At 41.7% G+C, this 23,922-nt stretch overlaps 1 protein-coding gene across 1 annotated transcript; it reads left to right on the top strand.

The window, feature by feature from the left end:
• The first annotated feature begins 1,181 nt into the window (after positions 1-1,181).
• LOC146324569 (G-protein coupled receptor 37-like 1) lies at positions 1,182-9,880 on the top strand. The gene is made up of 4 exons (XM_084720159.1): positions 1,182-2,313; positions 6,023-6,331; positions 7,609-7,980; positions 8,577-9,880. Exons 1-4 carry the CDS (start codon positions 1,603-1,605, stop codon positions 8,748-8,750), a joined length of 1,566 nt encoding a protein of 521 aa, XP_084576285.1. The 5' UTR covers positions 1,182-1,602; the 3' UTR covers positions 8,751-9,880.
• Positions 9,881-23,922: the final 14,042 nt, after the last annotated feature.

The following is a 23,922-nucleotide window of genomic DNA, read 5'->3' as shown; positions in this document are numbered from 1 at the left end:
ACGATGGAGCTCTGTGATTCAGAGGAAGAAGGATCTGCACGAGGTTTAACGAGAAGAAGAAAAATATAAATATCATCTCTATGAGAGTCTCTGATATCATTCTTCAGATAACATCATCAGGTTGGAGTGAGGGATGATAATTAATAGATGATTTTGCTTTGAATTTGCCTGATGATGTCAAATATAATCGATCTACTGTCAAAGATCTGAAATATAGTGGAGATTATTTTTATGAGAACGTTTCACATCTTATCTGATACTCACTTTGACTGAGGGAGGAAAATACATTTGGTATTGTTTGATATATGCAAAATTTTTAGGACTGTAAATATGATAAATAAAATAAATAAATATTAATTTATCGTTAATTTTACCAATGATTGATTAAGGAAGGAGCTTACAATCTGCAGCTCTTGTAGGAGTAGATGGTGTTGTACAGTACAGGAGACTCTCTGACAGACGAAAGTGAGGAGAAGCCAAATCTGTCCTCACCCTGAAAAAATGTTCTCACTGAGAAGTTGGTTCAATTGGTTCTCACAACAACAAGAACACACACACACACACACACACACACACACACACACAAGTGGTGTCATCAGTATTCGAGTCAGATGTGTTTCTTTCAATGAACTCAACTGGCTCTGGTTCCCAGTAAAACCACCACCAGAGAGCAGCAGAGCTGAGAGTGCAACTGATTTTGTGTGTGTGTGATAAAGTGAGAGCCAAAAAGAGCAAAAGAAAGTATGCATGCATGATTGTGCAGACAAATGTGTGTATTTGTGTGTGTGCCAACCTTGTTTGTATGCTTGTGTTTGCAGGCCTGTCAGTGTGTGTGTGTGTGTGTGTCCTGACAAAGGCTCCATCCAGCCATACTGCAGAGGGCTGCTTGTTCCCAGAGACCCTCAGAGCTCCAGGACACCCAGACTCTCTGCTGCCTGCAGCCCAGACACAGCAGCCCCGACACGGACACAGACCTCGCCCTGCTCCCCCTCCTCCTCCTCCTCCTCCTGGAGCTCCAGCACCTGTTTGGATTTCTGATGGATGGGAGAAACAGAGCAGAGTTTTAAAGTGGGAAACTTTAAGGAGTACTGGGAGTTTAAAGAGAAGAGAAGAGAAGAGAAGAGAAGAGAAGAGAAGAGAAGAGAAGAGAAGAGAAGAGAAGAGAAGAGAAGAGAAGAGACCATCATCTTGTCTGGACTACAAACTTATTAAAAGTGTTGTGGACATCTTAACAAGCAACAGCATCTCTTCATCATCTAAGAACTTATTCAGACTTGGATGTCAGAGTAAACAGCTGATAACTTTGACATAATTCAACCAAATTTCTTCCTGACATTGTCGACTTCAGAAAATTGAAGTGACAATCATTTTCCGGGAAGTTTGGATCAGATCAACATCTTCCTGAAAGGTTTTTGGAAACTTTCCCAACATCAAGCAGATCATTTTGGAACATTTTAGTAGAATTAGTTTGGAGCGTTGCACCGAATTCTGCACTTTTGTTCTGTTGTTTCGTCCTTTGAAGCAGGAAAACAACCGATCCTGAACAAATCTGGTTTGAATCTACTGAATTTAAGAGGAATCTTTTAGGTTAAAATCGGCACCATGGCTCTGTCCATCAGCCTGTGGCTGTGTCTGTACCTGCCGCTGCTGTTTACGGACGCAAAGAGCGTCGGGCAGCACGACAGTCAGCGCGACGCCCTCGACAAACCCTCCTCCTCCCGTGTCAAACTGGAGCCCCTCTGGATCACCAAGCAGCTCAGGACCCGGGACGATGCTCCCAACCAGAGCCTCCCCGTCCCTGAGATGCTGGATCTAGACGCAGACCAGCACCGCCGCCTAGCCCGCGGCGCAGACGAGGAGGAGCAACAGTCCACCTTCAGCCAATCCTTTGAGAACGACTCAGTGACCACGCCACAGGCCACAGAGTTCGACAACGGGACGAAAGTGACAGCAGGGGACAACAGTAATGATAATGAGAATGTTAATCTCCATGGAAACAGCTCCAGCTCTGACCACGATGCGCCGGGACTCTACAACCCGTTCTACCCGCTGGTGGAGAGCTCGTATGCGGCCTACGCCGTCCTGTTCCTGGCTGGCCTGGTGCTGGCGGTGGGCGTGGTGGGAAACATGGCCGTCATGTGCGTCGTCTGGAACAACTACTACATGAGGTCCGCCTGGAACTACCTGCTGGCCAGCATGGCATTCTGGGACTTCCTGGTCCTGGTACTCTGCCTTCCCGTGGTGGTCCTCAACCAGCTCGCCCATAGGAGGATCCTGGGTGACATCACCTGCCGCATGGTGCCTTATATGGAGGTGGGTGGGGCTTATGTGGAAGTAGGAGGAGGAAAAGGAAGTGAGATTGGTTGAAGGTCATTTTATGTGTTTGTTGTATAAATACTTTCAGTGCTGTGTGGTGGTTAAATGTGTGGTTTGTCCTGAAGGTGGCGCCAGAGAAAACCTCATGGAGTGTTGAAAATGTTAGGGGTTCATCCTCTGAGGAACACGAAGGTGTTCAGACAAATCTTCAAGAAAAGGCCAGAGGGTCACTATATTGGGTGATTATCAGGACCCCCATTCACACCTGGCACAGGTCTTCACAGGTCCAAAAGTTCACTAGTCCACGATTTGGACCGAGGGCCGGTTTCACAAAGATATAGTCCTGGGTTTAGCGTAATCCTGGGTTAACAATATGTGTGTGAAAAGGGCTAAGTTATCCCAGGTTTAACTCTTAGCCCTGGGTGAAGAATATCCAGTGTGAAAAGCCCTTTTGACTGTTTGAGCACGAAGCATCATCCATGTAAAGACCGAGTCCTCCTCCCCTCATCCTGCATGTCTCAGGGTCCGCTGCTCTTTAATCCAGTCCCCACACAATCCCCAGAATACGCAGCGTGAAAAGCCCTTCAGGATGCTGTGTCGTGTTACAATAGTCTTAATTTTGCTGATTAATTAGTCTATTGCAAGTTAGACCATCTTACAAAAATAAGGACTGACTAACTGTAAGCCAAAAAAAAAAAAAGACCCCATGCTGACTCAAGCTTAACACCCACGTTACCATGGTAACAATCAGTACCACCGACTGATCAGTAGCACTCAACCGAAAAAAAAAAAGAGTTAAACATGGCTCATACTTTGTGGTTTGCTAACAATGATATCTTCAGCACCATGTCTTTAGTGTCTTTAAGCTTTTCCTGTGGTCCTCCAGTTGTTGGATTTCTTCTTTTGAATTTCTTTCTCTTTATCTGTTTTAAACACTGCTTACTGTTGCTGCCATTGTTTTTCCATAGCAGACTTTTTTTGGGATTATTTCGCTCTTTGCTAAACTCTCCAAGTAAAATGTTCTTGTAACTGTTGAATTCCTCCAAAGGACATATTTTTCTGCTGGGGTAAACGGAGCTGAGCGGTTAGATGCGGTCACTTGGTCAGCAATGTTTTTAATTTTCAAAAAAGTCTTAATTGCCCAGAATTCATTGTGCTACTAGTCCTTCTTAAGATAGTCAAGAACTAAACTGCTCCGTGCAACGGATGAATTTAGACGTCTATCTGAATTCTGACTGTTAGATTTAAGGCACAGTCAAAGTCTTTGTTAAAACCAAAGAGTTTACATTAAACTTTTTTTCAAAGCCTTGATTGAGCCCTGTGGACAGGACCAGCAGTCCCTGAGTTAACATCTGCAGGGAGAGAATGTATTTTCAGAGCAGAGAGCATTTGTTTTTGGGATAACAGGCTGTCAGCTCTGTGTACATATTGAGATCTGATACAATAGAACTCGTTTTAATATCAGCTGTAAATATACATATAAGGACAGGGTCTGAGCAGATTATGAGCACTGGGATTCTTGTTTCTAACTGTCAGGCAGACAGTTTGGGATTTTTTTTTCTTTGGGTGTGAGCTGAGCAAACAGTCTTTGTGCTAAGCTAGGCTAAACATGTCCAGGAATTCTCACTGTGTTGGACACAAAGACATGAAACTGATGTCCCTCTGAAACATCTGACGGATCTGAAGATGGCAAACAAAACATCAGTGACTGTTTTCATCAGTCAAAGTGCTCCTGCAGATGAAGACTGGGTTCTACTGTGGTAGAACTGAAGGTATTATTCTACTGTGTTTTGCTCACTTCAACCTGCAGACGTTCTCCTTTACACCAGCTGACAGTGCAAGAATTTTGCTCAAGTGAAACTTCAGGGACGTGAATGTGAGGAAATATTTTGGTCCCTTTGTGACGCTGAATTCTGACATCCACTTCGGCAAAATACACAAATTCTCTGAACTCTGAGTGTGAGTCTGTCTTTCTCGTTGGCAAAGAGAAGTGAAAGAGTACGATGAGTGAAGAGTGAGACGTCTTCTGTCTGTGTCAGGAGTTGGAACCTTTGATTGTTTTGAACCACTCCCTTTGTTTTTGGATTAACTAGCAAATGAAAATGCTCACAAAATTGTGCTAAATAACACCTGATATTTCAACACATCACATGCAAATTTAATCAACACTGCATATCTTCTGCTCTTGCAAGCCACAACAGCAATTTTAGGGAAATAACTGAACCTGAATGCACCAACATGTTGGTTTGAGTCTGAACATGTTTGTTGGCTACAAGACAAATATAAAATATCACCAAACTGACCTTCACATTAAGCCTCGGTGAAGTCTTTAGGTCAGTTTCTGGAGAATGTTGATTTGTTGTTGATTTAATGTCGTCAGAAACATCTGATCTGTGAGGTGACTGAACTCAGACTGGGCAGGAAGATCCTTTTACAGTTTGAGAAACACATGAAGCTCAGTCAGTAGGAGACAGAACTGAGGATACTAAAACTACATTTACAACACTTTATCTGAAGAAAATGAAAATTATATTTACGAATCACTACCAAAGAGAATTTGTTTGATATGTTGGATTGTTTACTGCTTTCTGTTCTGCCTCATGGACGGCAAGAAACTGTGTGAAGTCACATGAATATGAAGGTGTAACGTATGGATGAAAAGATTCTCTTTAAGAGACTCTTAAGAAAAAAAACTCAGGTACAGAGAGACACAGTGATCAATCCAAACTGTGCTCAATATATTTCCTTCAGAATAAGAATAAATACTTCACACAGAGTCAGGTCCAGGGTTCAGTACTTTGCTCCACAGGAGGTGAACTGGCACGTCTCCAGCTACCAGTCCACCATGACACCTCCAGGCTCAACTACTGCCACCCACAAAGAATTTTGAAAACTTCATGTTTGGTGTTTATCCACAAATGTAACATAGTGTTTACTCAACTTTTTATGAAATTATCATATAAAATTGGAACAAATCATGTCCCACAAAAATCTTTAAAAATTGTTGACACTACCACTAAAATTCAGATTTTTGCAAAAAACTTTATTCTTTAACCATGATTTGATCAGGCATAAAAAGGCTCAGCTATACCCTAAGGACCCCAGTCTCACTTCCTGGTTTAAAAAAGGCGGGAATGCTGCTCAAACTGATAAACTATATATACTATAACTATATATTTTTAGACAAATTCATTCAATAGTATTTCCATCAGATGTGTCCTGGAAAATTGCTGTGCAATTCTCTATTATATTGTATCTGACCCTATAAAATAAACATTAAATGAAATGATTTCAATCACCACCCCATCTCCTCTTTCATTTCGTCCAATTATTGTGACGATCTCTGGCTAATTTGCTGTTTCTTGGCATAATCCAAGATATAGGGTAGTGTAAAAATGCACAAAATTTGTAGCCAATTATTGTATTTTTCCAAGTTTGCTTCCCTATTTTAAAACATAACCAGCCGACTATGACTGACATGCCTGCAGACATCAGTGAAGGGACAAAGCAACCCGATGCAAACATCATTGATAGTGACACTTCCATGGTTTTCAATGCAGCTGACCTCAGGTTGCACAGCTCACGTCATGCTTGTATTATTGCTTCATTGTTTGTAAAGCTTTTGATTCTAAATTTGTGACAAAGGTCAAAACCACTTGATCAAACAAAGATGTACTCACAGACTGATGTTGGAACGTCTCTGCAGGCCGTGTCTCTGGGCATCACCTCCTTCACCCTGTGCGCTCTGGGTATCGACCGTTTCCACGCCGCCACCTCCTCATCCCAGCCGAAGGCCCGGCGGGTTGAGCGCTGCCGCTCGGTGCTGCTGAAGCTGCTGCTGGTGTGGCTCGCCGCACTGCTGCTGTCCAGCCCCGAGATCTTCCTGTGGCAGCTGAGCCAGGCCGTGTCCCCGTCCACCGGCCGCCTGGTCGACTCCTGCACCATCACCCCCTCCTCCCCACTCACCCTCTACCTGCCCGACTCCCTCCACTCTCTGCTGCTCAGGTATCACCAGGTGAGAATAAGACAGACACACAGGACAAACTCTGTTCTCTGTTCCTTTTGGGACGGAGAATTACATTTAAAGGTGGAGTAAAACAAATCTGGAGGAAGATGTTTGAAAGTTGCGTCTCATTCACAGGTCATCAAATACTGAGATGAGAGATGAGACTCAGTGTGTTGGTATCTTTCTCCAGAGTTACTTACTCCATCTTAAATTGTGACCAGGTATCAATGTACTTACTGTACTGGTGTTACTGTCCCCTGTCTCTTACTGTCCAGTCTCGTGCTGAAGGAGACCAGCGTTTGATGATTGTTTTAAGGTAGAAGTTATTTTAACCCAAGCCATATTTTCTCAAACCTAAAGCTTTTGTTTTGGTGCTGAAACTGAGAGAACCAACTTACAGGTCGGTGATCCAGAATCATTTGTAGCATCACGGTCCTGAATCAGTGCATCGGTGCAAAGAGCTGGACCTCCTCAGAACAGGAATGTTTAGCTGTTCTGAAAAACCCTTCCTCAGGGAAACCAAACCATTTCTGTAAACTTCAACTATGGTTTTGAAAGGTTCGAAAGTAGCACAGCCACAGTTTACCAAAGAAGAGTTCTGTACATAAAGACACAAATCTCGACTTGACTGAAGACTTAAGAATACAATTTCCCGGTTAGAACAGACCTCCAGGTTCTGTTGTAAACATCCATCACAGTTTACAGTTCCTGATAGAAATGAAAGTTACAAACTACTACAGGACAAGATTGTAACACTGGTGTTTGGGCGATGTACACAGTGACACAACGTGATGGACGATTATACTGTTGCTGGATCTAAGAGGGACGTCTTCTCTGCACCACATATCTGTACACAGGAGACGTAGTGCAGTGATCAGCAGCAACGTCTTCTTTTTATTTCTCTCTCACACGTCAAAAATGGAGCTTTGTCAACAATTGTAGGTCAACTCTGAGGGGACAGACGACCTCAAATACAGAAGGCTTTTAAATCACAATGTTACGATGGTAGAGGACTCAGAGGTCAGTGACTGTCAAACTCTGAGATAAGACATAAGAATTTTTCAGTTAAACTGAAAAACTGACAAAGTATTTCTGAACTGAGCAAAATATTTGAATGCTGTACAGTCAGTAAGTATGACAAAGTGACACAAAGACAGTACCCGCAAGTATGAGGTACCCTAACTCCCAGAAATTGTACTAAAGACTACTACAAACAAAAGTACTGCCAAGTATTAGCATCCGCATGTAAAGTAATCAGATTACTCCTGCATTACTCTCTGTTCCAGGGTCGTATGTGGTGGTGTTTCGGCTGCTACTTCTGCCTCCCCGTCCTCTTCACCATCCTCTGCCAAATGGCCACCCGCAACGTCAACAGCGACTCCAGCTCTGCCCAAAAGCAGCGTAACCAAGACGACCGTTCCACCAATCAGAAGCGTCAGCAGCACCAGGCAGTGGAGCGGCAGCTGAACTGCACGCTGTTAGCGTTAGCCGTGGTCTACGGCGTCTGCGCTCTGCCAGAACATGTCTGCAACATCACGCTGGCCTACACACACATCACCGTCTCCGAGGACACGGCCGCCATGCTGGCGCTGCTGCATCACTTCCTGTTGTTCTTCAAGTCATCGGTGACGCCGGTGCTGCTGCTGTGTCTGTGTAAGGTAGGTCAGAGATGGAGAGAGCAACAAATTCCTCAGTGCTGCTAGATTGACCAAGATGCTCACGGAGCCGTGCCAACAGTGCCTATATGTACCAGGATGCATTGCTTGTGAGCTTTTGATGCACATGGGAGAAGTTTGCATGTATAATGTAGTATAGCAGTGGTGGACTGTCTGAGTGACAGGGGTAAAAAAATTAAAAGGGGCACCTACTGTATGTGGTGGAGCACATAGTTTCATTATGTGACTTAAAGTACAACAACTACTACACTTCTACGATAAAAAACACACAGAGAGCTATTAACTCTAACCATCTAGAGGCACATAGACGCCAAGTAATAGCCAGTATGGCACTTTTCCACATCTTGTCCACTAGATTTGCACCCTAGGGCACTTCATCATGTTACGAGGGGGCAGGGTTTATGATCTGTACTGTAACCAGCCACCAGGGGGCCATCCAGATGTTTTGGCTCCACTTATAGGGAGCTGTCATGTTGTCCATCTTTGTATACCGACCCAGCTGTTAGCTAGCAAGGGTGGGTTAAAAAGAAAGACAAAAGAAAACAGACATCACTGACCTGCATGCTGTCGTGTTTCAGGCTCTCGGTCAGGCCTTCATGGACTGCTGCTGCTGCTGCTGTCAGGAGTGTCAGCCAACCACGGCTCAGGGCTCGCCAAGCTCTGCCCAGGTCAAACTGAAGGCAGCAAATGAGACATCCATCTTCTTCGACAAGGCTAAAGACACGTCGGCCATCTTGTCTATCTCCAGCTAGAGCCATAGGTCCCTCCTTCAACTATCAATCCTTTGATTCCTCCTCCATAAATCAATCCAGTCATCTCTTCTTTTTACTCTTCAACACTGTTTCCTTTCCATCCTTGTTAACTCCTGTTTCCTTTCTCCTGCCTTCCAGTTTTCCCTCCTGTCTTTCCATCAGTTTGTCTCTCTGTTCCTTGCAGATCATTGATCATCTGTCTTCCTGTCCTGTCCTCTCCTCCAGAGTTCCATTTGTATGATATTCCTCTACGGACACCGTGTTACCCCCTGCAGCTTCCTGTCTGTGCGGGAAGTGATGTTTAATCTGTAGTGAGATTAGAAATGTTGCTGTACTTGCACAACCAGCTGTTGTAAAAGCATGAGCCTGTTTCAGGACTCTCTGAATGGACTCTACCCTCCAACTTCCTGATGCGATGATGTACAATGATGGAAAAACAACATGGATGTCTTCTGTAGTTGGTGTGAAGATGAAATATTTATGTGTTTTCATGGGAAAGTAGCAGATACCTAAAGCCCAAATTTAGGGAAGCATTTTAAACCTCCTAGTAGCTTGATGGAAACATGAATAAGCTGCTTTAAAGCTGTAAATATGACTTTGGTCAAACATACTGAAGTAGAAATAATCCAACTTGTTTTTACACGTCAATGGGCAGAGAAATTATAGTTTCTGTAGCTTGTTTCAGGACCGTTTCACACCCACATCATTTGGTCTGGAGTTTTGGACTTTCCAGTTTGATCTGAACCAAAAATACAGTTATGAAACCTCTTCCGGACCACAGTCCAGACCAAACAGCCGACCACTGATCTGTATCAAATTGAACCATGGTTCGGTTTATTTCTAGTGTGAAAACAATTTTTTTTTTTGATAGTCTGGACTTTCAGGCCAATTACATTAAAATCTGGCAGGCTATCTTCAGAATTGAAAAATGCAGAGTTGTGGATCGGGAGACAGCGGAGGCAGATGGTCCACTGGCCAATCTACCTGTCCCTCAGCGAAGACCAATGCCACTGTAAACTCCCCTTTGATGTCAAAGTCACTGCTGCTCACATTTCCAGAGTTTGAGCTCTGATCCGTTTCCTCAGCTTCACTTCCAAAAACTTGGCAAATCCACCATTTAAACAGCAATGCACCAGGGGAAATAGGAGATGACACTCTGATTGGTTTAATTAATTTTATGGCCAAAACATACCAATGATTAATAAGAGAAATACAACCCATGCAGGCCCAGGCTCCAAAAGTTTAACTGACATCTGACACATCACAATTATTTTCAAAGAGAATCAGAGAGAAATCGCACTGAACTGACAATACAGGAACTTCAGTTCCCTGTCTCCTGTCTCCAAAACCAATAATGAACCATGCTTCAGACTTTCAGGTGTGAAAAGGCCCTTAAACAGAAGCACCACAATGGAACTTCTTGTTACCCTGACTGTGTTCTAGGCCTGTAGGTCACCTCAGATTTCCCAGTGATTAGTGTTGGGAAAACAATCAACCAATCAGAGCTGTGTTGGTTGTAAAGGTTGTAGTAAAAATGATTTCAGCTTGTGTGTATGTGAAGAACATCCAGCTTCATGACAGGAAGAAAGTGTTGAAGTGGGGAAGGGAGGAGATCTAAAGAGTATTTGAACAGGACTCAGACCGTCTCAGTACTGAGGTGGTCTCTTTGTACAGGAAGTTAAACTGTGTAGTATTAAAGTATATTAATATGTTTTTTAGCACAGTGGTTTCACTCAGACAGTCAAACTGAAACAATTAGAACAAATGAAGAAACAGAAGATATGAATGTAGCTTATTTTAGTTCAGGGTGTTCAACTAATGACATCTTTTTATGAAGGGAAGCAAGATAGTAAATTTTTTATGTCACAAGAATGTCTATGCCTTTGTAATGTTCAGTGTCACAGTGTTACATTCATGGTATTATAATGTGTGTCAGAGCCGATTGTGCCTTAGTGTCTCCTCAGCCTCAGACTGTCAGACTGTCAGTGTCTCAATCAACAGCCGGTAGAAACCAGTCAGACTAACTTCACGCTGTGAGCAGCTCGTTCAGGAGACAGAAAACCACATCCGTCCTGACCTGCAGCTGCACGTGGTCACAAGTTAGAGGCATTTAAGACATGTGCAAACATCTTTGACACTGAATCATCATGTTTTATTTTTAAAGTCCAACTACTAATCGAACATGGGAAAATAATTCAGTATCAGATCTGATCTGTGTGTCTGGATGGGTTATTGCTATAATTCAGTCTGTCTGGCCCTGCTGGTTAGATGATGCTCTCTTTGCTGATGTAAAATGGAAAAAAAGACCTAGCAGATGTTTGGTGCCATCATCTCTTATCCCTCAGAGATAACATGGAAGTATTTTGGATATATTGAAAGGGGACTTCCCATTGTGCTGATGACCCATTATTCTGAAAAATGTCCCATTGCTCTGAAAATGATGGACTACAGTTCAGCCCAGTATCGCAGCAGTTTGTGAAATAGTTTTTTTTTTGTGACAGTCAGCATGACCTTCAAAGCAGTAAGGGAGACCGTGGTATAAGGAGCGAGAAAGTCCCTGTTGAGGGGAGGTCAAGGTGGACAGGTGGACTTTCACACTGGAGACGGGGATGCAGTTCTCACGTGAAACTAATAGTGCTGAATGTTTTAAGGAAGTAGTTATTTTAACGCAAACCACGATCTTTTAAATGTGTTTCTGTTGCTGTTCCAATGTTAACCACCTGATGACGAAGGTCTGCTACGCCTGTCGCTGGTTCTTTCCAACAGATTATATCATCAGGGGCCGTTCAGATGTTGCGTCTTTTGGGCGTGCTCATTTTAAATGGAGACACGCGACAAGTGCACTCAAATTGATAGTGTCAGCGTTGCCCATTTGCACATAGAGATGAAAACCTTTTTTTGAAAGCAGCAAGTGCATGGCAGGTCATGTGACAAGGATTAACTAATCAGCACCACGGGACTTGTTTCAGCCTTTCTGTCCAAAGACATCACAACATCTAGTTGAAAGGTCAGCCAAACTGAAGAGCGGCTGATTATTATTTTGCTGATGATAAGGGGTAATGGTTGTACTAGCTATCATAACATCCTGCTCACCAGTGTGTATCATGGTATTCCTGACTCAGTATAATCAGCCGCTCTTCTGTGTCCTGTGCAGCTGATTGCTTTGTAACGCTGGTGCGACAGTAGTGTGACCTCTCAAGGACCTTGGATAAAAAGATGAAAGTGGTACGGCTGGTGTTCTTGGATGCAACATCTGAACTGCCTCTTAGGGAATCAAATGACCCTTTCTGTCATTTATATATGAGGACATGTTGAAGTTACATACACCTATGAAATATGAGCTTCTGTGTTTTATAATAACAGGAAAAAGATCATGAATATCAGCTGTAATCAGTAAAGTAAGTAAAATCCCAAATGATGCTCTTTTTAGTGACAGTAGATTTTTACCAAAACATCACTATTTGAAGTCACTTTTATTACTTTATATAATTATCTCACAGAAAACCTTCAGTGGCAGTGATCATGTTTTCATCTGGACGGTAAATATGTTTATTTTACTCCTTTGGTCTGTTTTTTTTTAATTTTTTTCATCGTCACAGAAACGAGACATACTAACAGCTGGAGTCCCACTGGTGTCGTGTTTGAGTTTATTGTAAACGTGAACAAAGTTGACATTAAGTGCCTGGCTACTCTTTCATAACTTTTTAATAAAGGGGCAGTCCACACAAAACAAATTAACTTCAGTGCCTGTCTTATATTTTTCACTCTGTTGTGTCTCTCCAGGTTATCTTGTGAACAAGGCATAAACCGACCAATCAGATGTAGACGTTGTAATTTATAAATAAATGTAAGTCATTTAAACCACAGTTGTCTTGAAAACTTATTGATGCAATAATGATGTTATAGCTGGAAGCTGATGATTAAGCTGTTTTTACTATCTGCTTTGTAAATCAGTTCACTTTTACTATAATTTCTGGATTTTAAGATGAATTTAGCAACAATTTACTGCAACAATAAATCATTTTTCACTTACTACAGCTCTGACAACAATTAAAAACAAGTCAGATAATAAATATATAGAATTGCAACATTTTTAAGAAGAGTCCTGAGTAACATTGAGGAGATCATTAAATTAAATTTTTAAATGGAGAAAAACATTTCTGGAACCAGCTGCCCTTCACAATGATGCTATGCAGATGAAACCCTGGTTTATTTTTAAACCCTGGTTTATTTTAATGATCTAGTAGACTAATCAAGCCAATGCACAAAGGAAGTAAAGAACTACATTTGACAAAATATCCTTCAGTTTAAGAAATCTAACTATAAATGTTTGTCCATCTATTCTTCGATTTTCTCTGCAGACCTTCATCCGATCGACTTCACACATTTGATGGGTATATTGCTGAGGACTCAAGAAAGTACAGTGTCCAATTTGGCACCAACTTGACCAGATGGTAGCACTGCTATAACAACAACTATCAGAGATATTTGTTTTCCAGGATTCTGTGGCTACAACATTTGCGTCTAGATTGAATTTCTGCCATTTAGAATTTTGTCTACATCTGGTTTTTAGTTAATACTCCAACAAATTTTGAGAAATCGTCAGAACAAAAAACATCTTTGGACCAAGCCAGAAAATGTTACAGTTTTAGATTTCTATAGCTGGCCCTCTCGTTTGCCTGTGGCCAGGGCTTATATTTAAAAAAAAAAAGTCTTGAATCTGTCCGTGTGACCATGCCAAATTTGGTGCCATCTGGCGAACAGCTGGTGCTGTAGCAGCATCATCCATCTATAAAGGAAGGACTCTGTCTATCTGAATGTATGACTGTCCTTTCTCAAGAACCATTTATCAGATCAGCTACACACTTTGTGGCTGTATTGCTGAGGACCAAAGGGAATGCTGTGTCAAGGTTGTCACGGTGTCGACTGGCAGAGCACTTCTTGACAACAATGCAAGCAGCACTTTCAAGCACCAAGTGATAGGCTGCCTTTGAACAGTCATAATAATAGTGGTGCTACGATGCCCGAGTTCTGTTTCTTTTTCTAAAATGACTAAACACGAGCAGCTGCACAAGAACTTTATCAAAATGAAAAGCAGTCTCAAATCTATCTGATCAGAGAGGAAGGAAACAGAATCATGAATGTGTGAATCACAAAAAAGACTGGCATCAGCAGCCACATTAAACACTAAATTAACTTTTTATAAGAATAATTGGTTTCATGTTCAAAAAAGATTTTGTGAAAATCATTAAAGGCTTTTGTCTTCATGTAGTTTCAGATGGTGTAAAGGAATCCTTCCTCCTGCTTAGAGGAGCGAGGAGGATTTTCCCTCAGCAGAGCTGCTGCGCTGCATATCAATGACCTCACTACTGTCCCGTCGCCATGGGATACCAGCCCAAATTCACGTGTGAGAAAGAAGACACACACACACACACACACACACACACACACACACACACACACACACACACACACACACAGAGTTGTGTTAATTTAGAAACTCAAACTCTTTTCTAATCAATGCGAGTCTCCTTCCTCCCTCGTCTTTGCCTGGTTACCCCCGGCAACCCGTGAAGGGGATTTACAAATTTAAAGGGCTGTTAAGGAAATGATGTTTTGTGTCCTACAGAGGGACAGACAAGCAGACAGACACCCAGGAGGGTGGAAGATAATGTAAAAGGCTATTTAAAGAGAACATAGACTGCTGGGACAAATATGATCAAAGTCTGACAAAATAATCTGAAATCTGGCTTTTTCTGGAACTTGTTCAGATACACAGAGCTGCTTCAGGCTCCATCACATGAGCCAAGAATGAACTTTGGTCATGTGATAACTGACCTGTAGACGGGGATCAGAGGTCTTCGACAAGAGAAAGACAAAGGACATTTACATCTTAACCATATACAGCCACTTGTTATTGTGTGAATTTAGGTCCATTCTTAGGTCATGTGATGAAACTTGAGCTATGTCCATGACAACTGAGCAAACTATATCCAGGAAGTGTTTATTTTTCCCTAGGATGGTGAAGAAATGACCTGTCCTACTCTGCCATGGTTAAATTTGTTGCCTTCGTCGGCCGTGTTGGTTAGGGTTTAGGTATGAGGAGTGAGATTGGTCAGGGTTAGGGTAAAACTATCAGGCTGAGCCAAAGGGTGGGTCATTCCTTTGCCATCCAAGGAAAAGAAATATGTGCAGGATGATACACCTGAAAACTCTAGACAAAAGAAGTAGGCCTTGAGTTACAGATGATCTTGCAGAAGCAGGGTAAGGATTTACGGCAGAAATTCACCTACTTCCAAAGTGCTTGGAGAAGGAAAGACGCAGAGGTCAACAACCCTTTTTGGATAAAGAACAACTTTGCTCATTGGCCTTCATCAGGGATAATGAACCCAAATCTTTCCCAAGAAGCATGGAAAGCTGCTGACTGGAGCCTGAACCATGGAAAGAAAATGAGTCTTCAGTTCCTTCTTTGACTTGGTGTTCCTGTTCCAAAGTTATGCTCACAAACTCCTCAGTTACACCAGATTTTAATGTTGGACCAGGACTGCAAACTGATGCAGAGACAGGACTGTTGTCCTCTGCACGTGGCACATCCCCTGATCATTGTTCAAGTTTTGGGTGAAGGAGTTTCAGCATCTTGAAGTCTTGTTTACCACTGAGGGTAAAATGGAACGTGAGACTGACAGGTGGATCGGTGTGTCATCTGAGGTCATGCAGACATTGGACCGGACTGTTGTGGAGAAGAGCAAGCTGAGCTGGAAGGAAAAGCCTTTGAGTTACCAATCAATCTATGTTTCAACCCTCACCTATAGTCATGAGAAGGAAATAGAGGATACATGGCACTGAAATGAGTTTCCACTGAAGGGTGGGTGGGTTAGGGTTAGATATAGGGTGAGCAGCTCAGAGAACCAGTTCAGGTAGTTCTGGCATCTGATCAGGATCCTCCTGGATGCCTTCCTTCTTGGAGATTGACCCAGAATTCACTGCAGAGATTACATATCTCATCTAGTTTGTGAACACTGCAGGATCTCCAAGGAACAGCTGGAAAATGTTGCTGGGGAGAGGGATATCAGCAATAAGACTGTTGAGAGCCACAAAATTTCAAATATCAGTAAGATTTTAAAGATGTACTCAGGTTTCCTTAATATTGAATATAACTATCTTCTGATTCAAATGTAGAAACTGGAGTGGATCACCAGAACAAAATTCTGACTTGATTTGAGATCTGACCTGAGGAATGACTTGACTTGCTCGACCTGTAGCAGGGACTCGACTTGACTTGTTTGATTCTTGTTTGATTCAACTTGAGTCTTACTTGTGACTTGCACAATGGTGACTTTCTCCCATCCCTGGAAGTAAAGCGTGGTGCAGCAGTTCAGCATCTTGAGAGGCCACCAACACGTTTAAAAGCATGGAAGTTAAAAAAAAAGGTACTGAATGAAGTACAGTATTAGTATCAGTGCCACTTTAAGGGCACTGGTATTGTATTTTTTTTAAAAAAAATACCCAGATCTAATGCCCCACATTGGGTCAGGTGTTACATGTAGTCTGAACCTGGCATTAGACAGTCAACAGGTTTGACTCACATATTTCATTTTCTTATCTTGGTAGAAATGGTCTTACATAGACACTTGAGATAAGTGAAAAATTACTGTAAGTTTTATGTAATTTGAGTAACCTGCCTTTCAAAATCTAATTTCAGCCCTTCAATCAGTGAATCGTGGGCCGAGAAAAGAGGAAGCTGAAAGAGGAGGAGAAACAGAGAGAGATTGATGGAGAGTTGGAGGAACAGAGTGTTTCAGGAGGTTGGTGATGTTGTTCTCATTAGTAGTGATGAGAGCTCGCCCCTCTGATACAAGCTACTGAACAGACCGCCTCTGTTCACTAATGAAGCCACACACACACACACTCACTCACACACACACACTAGACTAGACCTCCATTGGTCATGCGAGAATGTCTCTGGGACAGACTGGATGGGAACCAACTGCAGGCTGCAGTTACGTAACAGGAAGGTCACAGGTTCGAGTCCCACACCGATCCATGAGGTGGGTGTCTGTTTCACACGACCACATCTACTTCTCACTTATTCATTCTTTTTCTGGGTGAAGCGAGGGGGTTGGGTTAGTCTAACTTTGTATTTTATTCTTGTAGCTGTTTAATGAGGACCAGTGTGTTGGATTTAGTGGCATCTAGTGGTGAAGTTGTAGACTGCAATCAACTGAATGTCCCTCGTCTCACCTTCCTCTTGTAAGGTCATTTATTGTCATTAGTTCCTTTATGCTACAAACAAAATACAAAATTAAATAGAATTAAATTGGATGTAGCATTGGACGGGCCCTCGCATCTCTGCACTAGTCGGGGCATACAGTGGCCACGACCCCGTGACTGGATGTCTACCGGTCGACAAGGCTCTGAATTTTTGTGAAAGATGTCGTGGGGGCTGCTGTTTAGAGAGCCATACAGTTACACAAACATATACGTGTAAATTGCATCAGGTTGAATGTCAATAGCAGTGTTTCTCCCCTTACCCTCGTCTGTGAGTTCCACAGATGAAATATTCATCATAGAAAGAATCATAACTGAGCTTGTTTGCAGTTTGAGGTGTCCTGTCGACAGCTTCACAGATGTCTCTTTTATAATGGTGGACTCTTTATGCTGCAATACCGCAAGTGGCCACTGGGAAAAACTGGTGGGAAGGCTGAGCACCAATGCTCCATCTAGTTCTATTATACATCTATGGGCAAACTCCATGAAAGAGGAGCTCCTCATTCTAAGGTAATGAAAACACAACAATTCTTATTAACATGTTATTATACTCTAATGAAAACATGCTCATGAATATTATATTCCATTTCTGACATTAGATCAACTAAATCTGACCCAATGGAAAATTATGAAGAACTTTTGAGAAACAAGTCACATTTTTATTCTTTACTTTGTAACTCTGTGTGTGAAAGTTTGATTCAAGTGTTGAACTTCTCGCTCACTGCGTGAATCCTAACAAATATGAAGCACTACTTGTCCAGAAGAGTGTGTCTGTGTGTGTGTTTGACTGTGTGTCTGTGTGTGTGTGTGTGTGTGACTTAGCCCTCTCATCAGCAGCACAGGGAGAGTGAATAAAGAACGACAAGTGTGTGTTAGAGAGTGTGTGAGTGTATATGTGTTTCTCTGAGCACAAGCTCAATGAACACAAACTAATCTGACCTGAATGTCTCACACTCACACACACACACACACACACACACACACACACACGCACACACACACACACACAGAAAACCAGGAGCACAATGTTGGTTTTGTTCTGTGGGAAAACTGATGAGGGAAGGAGTAAGGAGGGGGCAGGGGGGATACTGTTGTCATGACAACAAGCACGGGTCCCGATGGAGAGCTAGGTTGACTCTCACTGGGAACAAACACACACACACACACACACACACTGGTGGGACCACCTTGTACTGCAGACAGGAAACTCTGAGGCCTGCTTCTTTGTTGATTGGTATAAAAGTAGCTCCACGCACACACACAAACACACACACAAACACACACACACACACACACACACAATGAAAGAAAAGTTTTACCCACTTGTTGACAAGAGAGGAAAAGGAGGGAGGGGCAGAGGAGAGGACAGACGGATGGATGGATGGAGAGATGAAGTTTTATCAGTGCGATCACGTCACAGCCAAATGACCAAATGACCAGCTTCTTTACTTCTTTTTTTGTCCGTCTGCTTTTGAGTCTCTGAGAAAACGGAGCTCCACACTCTCTTCTTTCTCTCTTCTAAACTGTCAATTATCCACCAAAATAAAAGCCTGAATGATCAGAGAGCCGTGGCTGTGATGTAACAACTCTTCTCCACACACCAAAAACACACTGATCTCTTCACATGATCAATATATCACCATAAATACCATGTATATAAAATTTTGTCACCTTTTTATTCAATCAGTTTTGGCTGTCCTATATGAATATTCCTATATGAATATTTGATGATTTGTCCTTTTTTCCCACAGTGCAGTGCGCCACCCATCCCTATATGAGCCTACATGAGTATGTTTAACCAGTTTGACTCATGTTTTAATGCCGATAGAAAGATAGATTTACTGGACTTTCTGATGAAAATACAACGAAGACCAAAGACCAAGTTCAGAATGAGTTGGTTTTACTGTAACGAGTTTCTCTTTCAGTGTTTTACTCTGTTTTTAATTTCACATGTGACCTCAGACCAGCTGACAGGCTTCAGTCTGACTGTGATTATGATTAAACTGCTGAGCTCAGCTGCTGCTGAAGAGACAAATTAGTCTGAATCTGACCCGAGAGCTGATCCAACACACACACACACACACACACACAGAGCTGAGCCTGGAACACACAAACTGGTCATAAGAGAAACACACAACACAGACACGCACACATAACACAACTGAGGAGGTTTGATATGTGTGTGTGCCGCCCCCTGCTGTCTTGTCACTAACACTGCAGGTTTGACACATGAACACGTTTACACATAACTGCAGCTTCACTGCAGAAAACAGAAAAAATGCAACACAAATACAGAAAGTAAAGTATTAAACAAAATCAATGTTAATTTTATGTTGAAGTGAGATAAAACACAAACTATAAACTGTGTCTCTCTCTTCAGACTGCATAAAGACTGTTATATAACACAACTGTGTAAATACTGGTCTCTGATTGGCTGCAAGCTGAATTAAATATCAGGAGACTTCAGTCAACAGTTTGAGAACTGTTCTCACACGCTGTTCTGCCTGTTGGACTGCAGGTTATTATAGCATCAATACTTACGTTTTATTCTCCCATTCACAAAAAAAAAACCTGTCTGGAAAATTCACAGGTGTCTAAATTACTGATGATTCCAATCAAAGATAAGAGACACCTCATGTTGTTTCTCCATAGTATTTAATTAGTATCATACACAAGCATGTTTCTATTAAAACACATTATATATCAACTGAATCAAACAATAATGTACAAACAGGTTCAGACTGACAGACGGTCTCAGCATGTTCATCCTGCATGTACAAACACTTTGTTCACCAAAACTGCAGAATCTGCATCGAGACCAGAAAAGTCCAGTCAGAACCAGCTCACACTCCTGCTGATCACATCCAGTTTAAAATTACGGTCAAAAGCTCTGGAACGAGACGGTAGTTGAGTTTCTGAGGCATTGACATGGTTTAATGTGGCTGATCGTTCTATATGGATTTTGTCACTTTTTAATAATCTCCAGTATTTGACGAGAACATAACCACACAGGATAATCGTGACATGTTTTACATCACATCCTGTCCAGTTCCAGTTTGTACATGCAGGATCACAGGATGTCACTAGATTATTTGCCATAAAAAATCTGGTGTAACTTTACATCACGATGGCCGTACTCCAGTGTGTTCGTCTGTAAGAAAAGAACTGTAAGCACACTGTCATTATGAGAACCTCCTCAGACATAAAGAAGCACAACGTTGATACTTCTGTTTTATTGCACTGTTTGTAGTACACTTCACGCCGTGCACTTACATTACGTTTCTGCAGGTTAATACTCAGGTCGACACACTGGATTAAGGCCATTTAGTGGTAAAGTTGCACCAAAATATCCATTTACTTCATCAGGTCCCACAGATATACAATCCCTGCCCTCAGCATGCAAACAGAAGAGACCAGAGCCAATCAGAACAGAGCTGCAGGGGAGATTCCAAGGTTCAAACATTTGACCGGATTAAAAAAAAGAAGGACAGCAAACACCCACAGCTGTCATCTGAAGGTGTCCTCCTGCTGTAATGGACACCTGGCAGGCTGGTAAACTAGTGGCTGGTGAATCTCAGAGCTTTTACCAGTTGTGGTGAACCAAGACACGACACGTCTGGGTGTCCTCTGTCCTTTTCCTTTCCAACCGTCTTTCATAAAAAAGAACTGTGGAAAATTGGATTTTTTTTTTTTGACTCCACCGATGTTTCAAGTGTTAAAAGAATTTCTTAAAACTGCATTTAGAAAATCATCACTAAACCTTTTTGACTGTTGAATCACAACATCCCTGTGACTTCCTGCTGGACATTATCAAAATATCACACAAAAAAGTTGAAACTGAAATTCCCTCTGCAAGCTGGTCTGTCTGATGGCACCAATAACTAATAATCACTGTGCTGGCTGATCAACAGATCAAAAAAACTGAGTGGACCAGAAGGGAGGCGACAACTCTTCGCTGGTTCAGAGAACACCAGAGCCCAAACCCCGGAGCAGCTGGAGAACAAACTGATCAGTTCAGTTTTTCTTGCAGTTAAATATTCACTTGATGCGTCCAACTGGTGTGAGTTGTGCTTGTTGTTGTCTGGTGGTACTGGATCTTCTGCTGCTTGCAGCTCCTTCAGATCGATGGATCTCAGTAGTTATTAAGAAAGAAGCAGCTTTCCAGTGTCGGGCTAAAGAGGGCTGAAGATTCAGGTGTTGGGCTCCGACGTGGAATGTCCAGAAAAACTAATGGACTCAACAAAGATCTGAGATCTTTCTCACATTAAGAGATTTGATCTTGTGTTTTGGGACTTTAATTAAACTTGTGAGGTAGCTGGATTCACACGATCACAAAATCACAACAACCCATCACGCCAGGCTTCAGGTTAGCATCGGGACCACAGTGGTTTGGACCAGCTGCAGGTGTGGTTCAGGTGTGAAATAGCGAGAAGAAACTAGTCATTCTTCTTCTGACTGATTCTGGCAAGAGCTCTTCTACAGTGTCATATGGTTTGTTGACCTGATTGGTTGAAGGTAGACGGTGATAGACAGATGGTTCATCCAATCACCTGCCAAGAACTTTTGAAAGTGCCTGATCAGTTTCCAAAGACGACCTCCTGGATGGTTCTGTGTAACAAACCATCTGCTGTGGCAGGTTAGAGTTCGATGTCTCATTTTTTGGAGTTGGACTTTGTATTTTTGGGAGTTTGAAGTGGCCTGGTTGAGAGCTTGAATTTGCAGTCTAGCAGGTTCCATCTCTGCAAATTAAATTCCTGAGTCTCAAATCACAAGATTGTTCTGTCTAGAACTGGGACAGCACTCCCAGACTTGGTTCACTTTTAACACGCATCAAGGATGTATTATTTTGATAAATCAACATATGTTTGAAATCCAAGCTGTTAATTTCCAAATAAATCTCTAAATTTGGTCACTTACGGTTATAATGCAAGAAGTTTGGCGAAGTTTGACTCATGTGAAATGCATGGTGGGATACTTAAAATGAATCAATCAGCGATTTTGAGTCATTTTTTAGGGAAAAACATTTCTCGTTTTATGGACAGTTTACTGAATATCTTGGGGTTTAGAAATGTTGTTTTGACTTAATCTTTCTGACGACGTCACCTCTGATGTTAGTCTAAACCATAACCATAACCAATGTTTCACAAGACCGCGGACTGAGAAAGACCTCCAGTCTTTTGATCCTAAATCTGAATCCAGACAGACCCTGTTTGGCCCGACAGTGTAAAGCAGGTGAGTCTCCCACAGAAGCTGCTGACAGTTTGACCACTCTCGAACAAAACGACCTTAGTACAGAACATACAGACAGGTAATGCTCCTTCCTTTTCCTGTTTGTTCTGCCCTCTGATTGGCTGCTGTCAGGACCAGGATGTGTCAGAAACGTGATGCGTACCAATGAGAGAACACAGCTGACCGAGACGATGCGAATGAAACAAACAGGCAAATATAAGCAGCGTGGAAATATAATGAGGATGTGAGCATAACGCGAATGATGATCTTTGTCTGAAGCTACATGCTAATGTTTTGTAACTTTTAATTCAGTTTTCACTGATGTTTTTCTTAAAATCTCTAAATTATCTGTCAGATTAATATACTTTGACCATTAAATGAATATGATCTGGTAACCATAAGTATTTCACACTGATAAAACTAACAGAACTTTTCTTTCAGTACCTGCTCTGTTTTAACAGTAAAATGAATCAGTAGCAAGCTGAGAGTTTAAATGCTGGAAAATTTGTTGCTACCATTCACACACACAAAAAAACATATTCCTTCACATTCACTACAAGCTGGTGGGAAACTGACACCAGCTGTATGAGCACCAACTGATCATATAAATGACATAAATAAATAGAGAGAAAAGATTTCCTTATGTAGCATCATTCAGAGTCAACACAGTCCAAACTGTGGTCTTAAACCACTTTCCTATTGTATCACATGTACAACACATACAAGCACACGGTAAACACTGTTGTGTGGAAGTCAACGGCTGCTGATATTAAAACAAAATCATTCTTGTTTGTGTGCACATGATGCAGACGATGAAATCTTATTTTCGTTTTCACAAAACATAAAAAATAAGAAAATTAAACGTGCAGCCTAAAGAGTTTTGCATTTTAATTTCAATTATGTTCTGATTTTGGTTAATTTCTAATGATTTTTTTTTTCTGATGGTAAGACTCTCTCTGAATTTGAAGACTGTGAATATGACCGTGAAAAAAGTAATTTACATTTTATTTCATTAGAAATGAGCTAAAACTATAATGTAATTTAAATTCAAATGCAAAGCTCAGTTTAGAATACACCAAAGAGTTCTCATTCTGAAAACACTAAAATCATAATAAGATTTCAAAGTTTTAATTCTGTCACACATCATGCACCCAAAAAAATGCATAATTAGTCTTTTACAATTTATTTCAACATCAGCAGCCACAGACTTCCAGATTTATGTAATATATGTTCCATATTGTGGTAATTTAAAAACAGGATGTTGACATTTTCTGCAGGGTGGGATGTTGTGTGGAAGGACGTGAGGTTGGAGGGGATGAACGTCTTTTCAGGTTTCTTTTCTCACAGACATGAGAAAACAAATCCAACATGTATTTTGTTGTTAAAATCCTTAAAATGTGTCACGAGGAAAACAACTGGATGAAAACTTTTAAATCAAATCAATTTTAAAATAAACATTTAATGTGTGGGAATTCCAGACGAATTACACCGACATGATGTGATCACGTGACACCGCCTGGTCCAATCAGCAGACATCTCAGAGCAGAAAACACTGACCTCTGGCTCACATCCAGAGTCGACTTATGAAGTCAAAAAAAGCAACGATAAAAAATAATATAAAACAAATCAGAAATAAAAAGCTTATTACAGAGATATGAACAGAAACAATAACATT

The sequence above is a fragment of the Lutjanus erythropterus genome, chromosome 6 (genome assembly GCF_056507025.1).
Source record: "Lutjanus erythropterus isolate fLutEry1 chromosome 6, fLutEry1.hap2, whole genome shotgun sequence".
Lineage (NCBI taxonomy): Eukaryota > Metazoa > Chordata > Actinopteri > Lutjaniformes > Lutjanidae > Lutjanus > Lutjanus erythropterus.
This window is presented reverse-complemented; position numbering and strand designations above follow the sequence as displayed.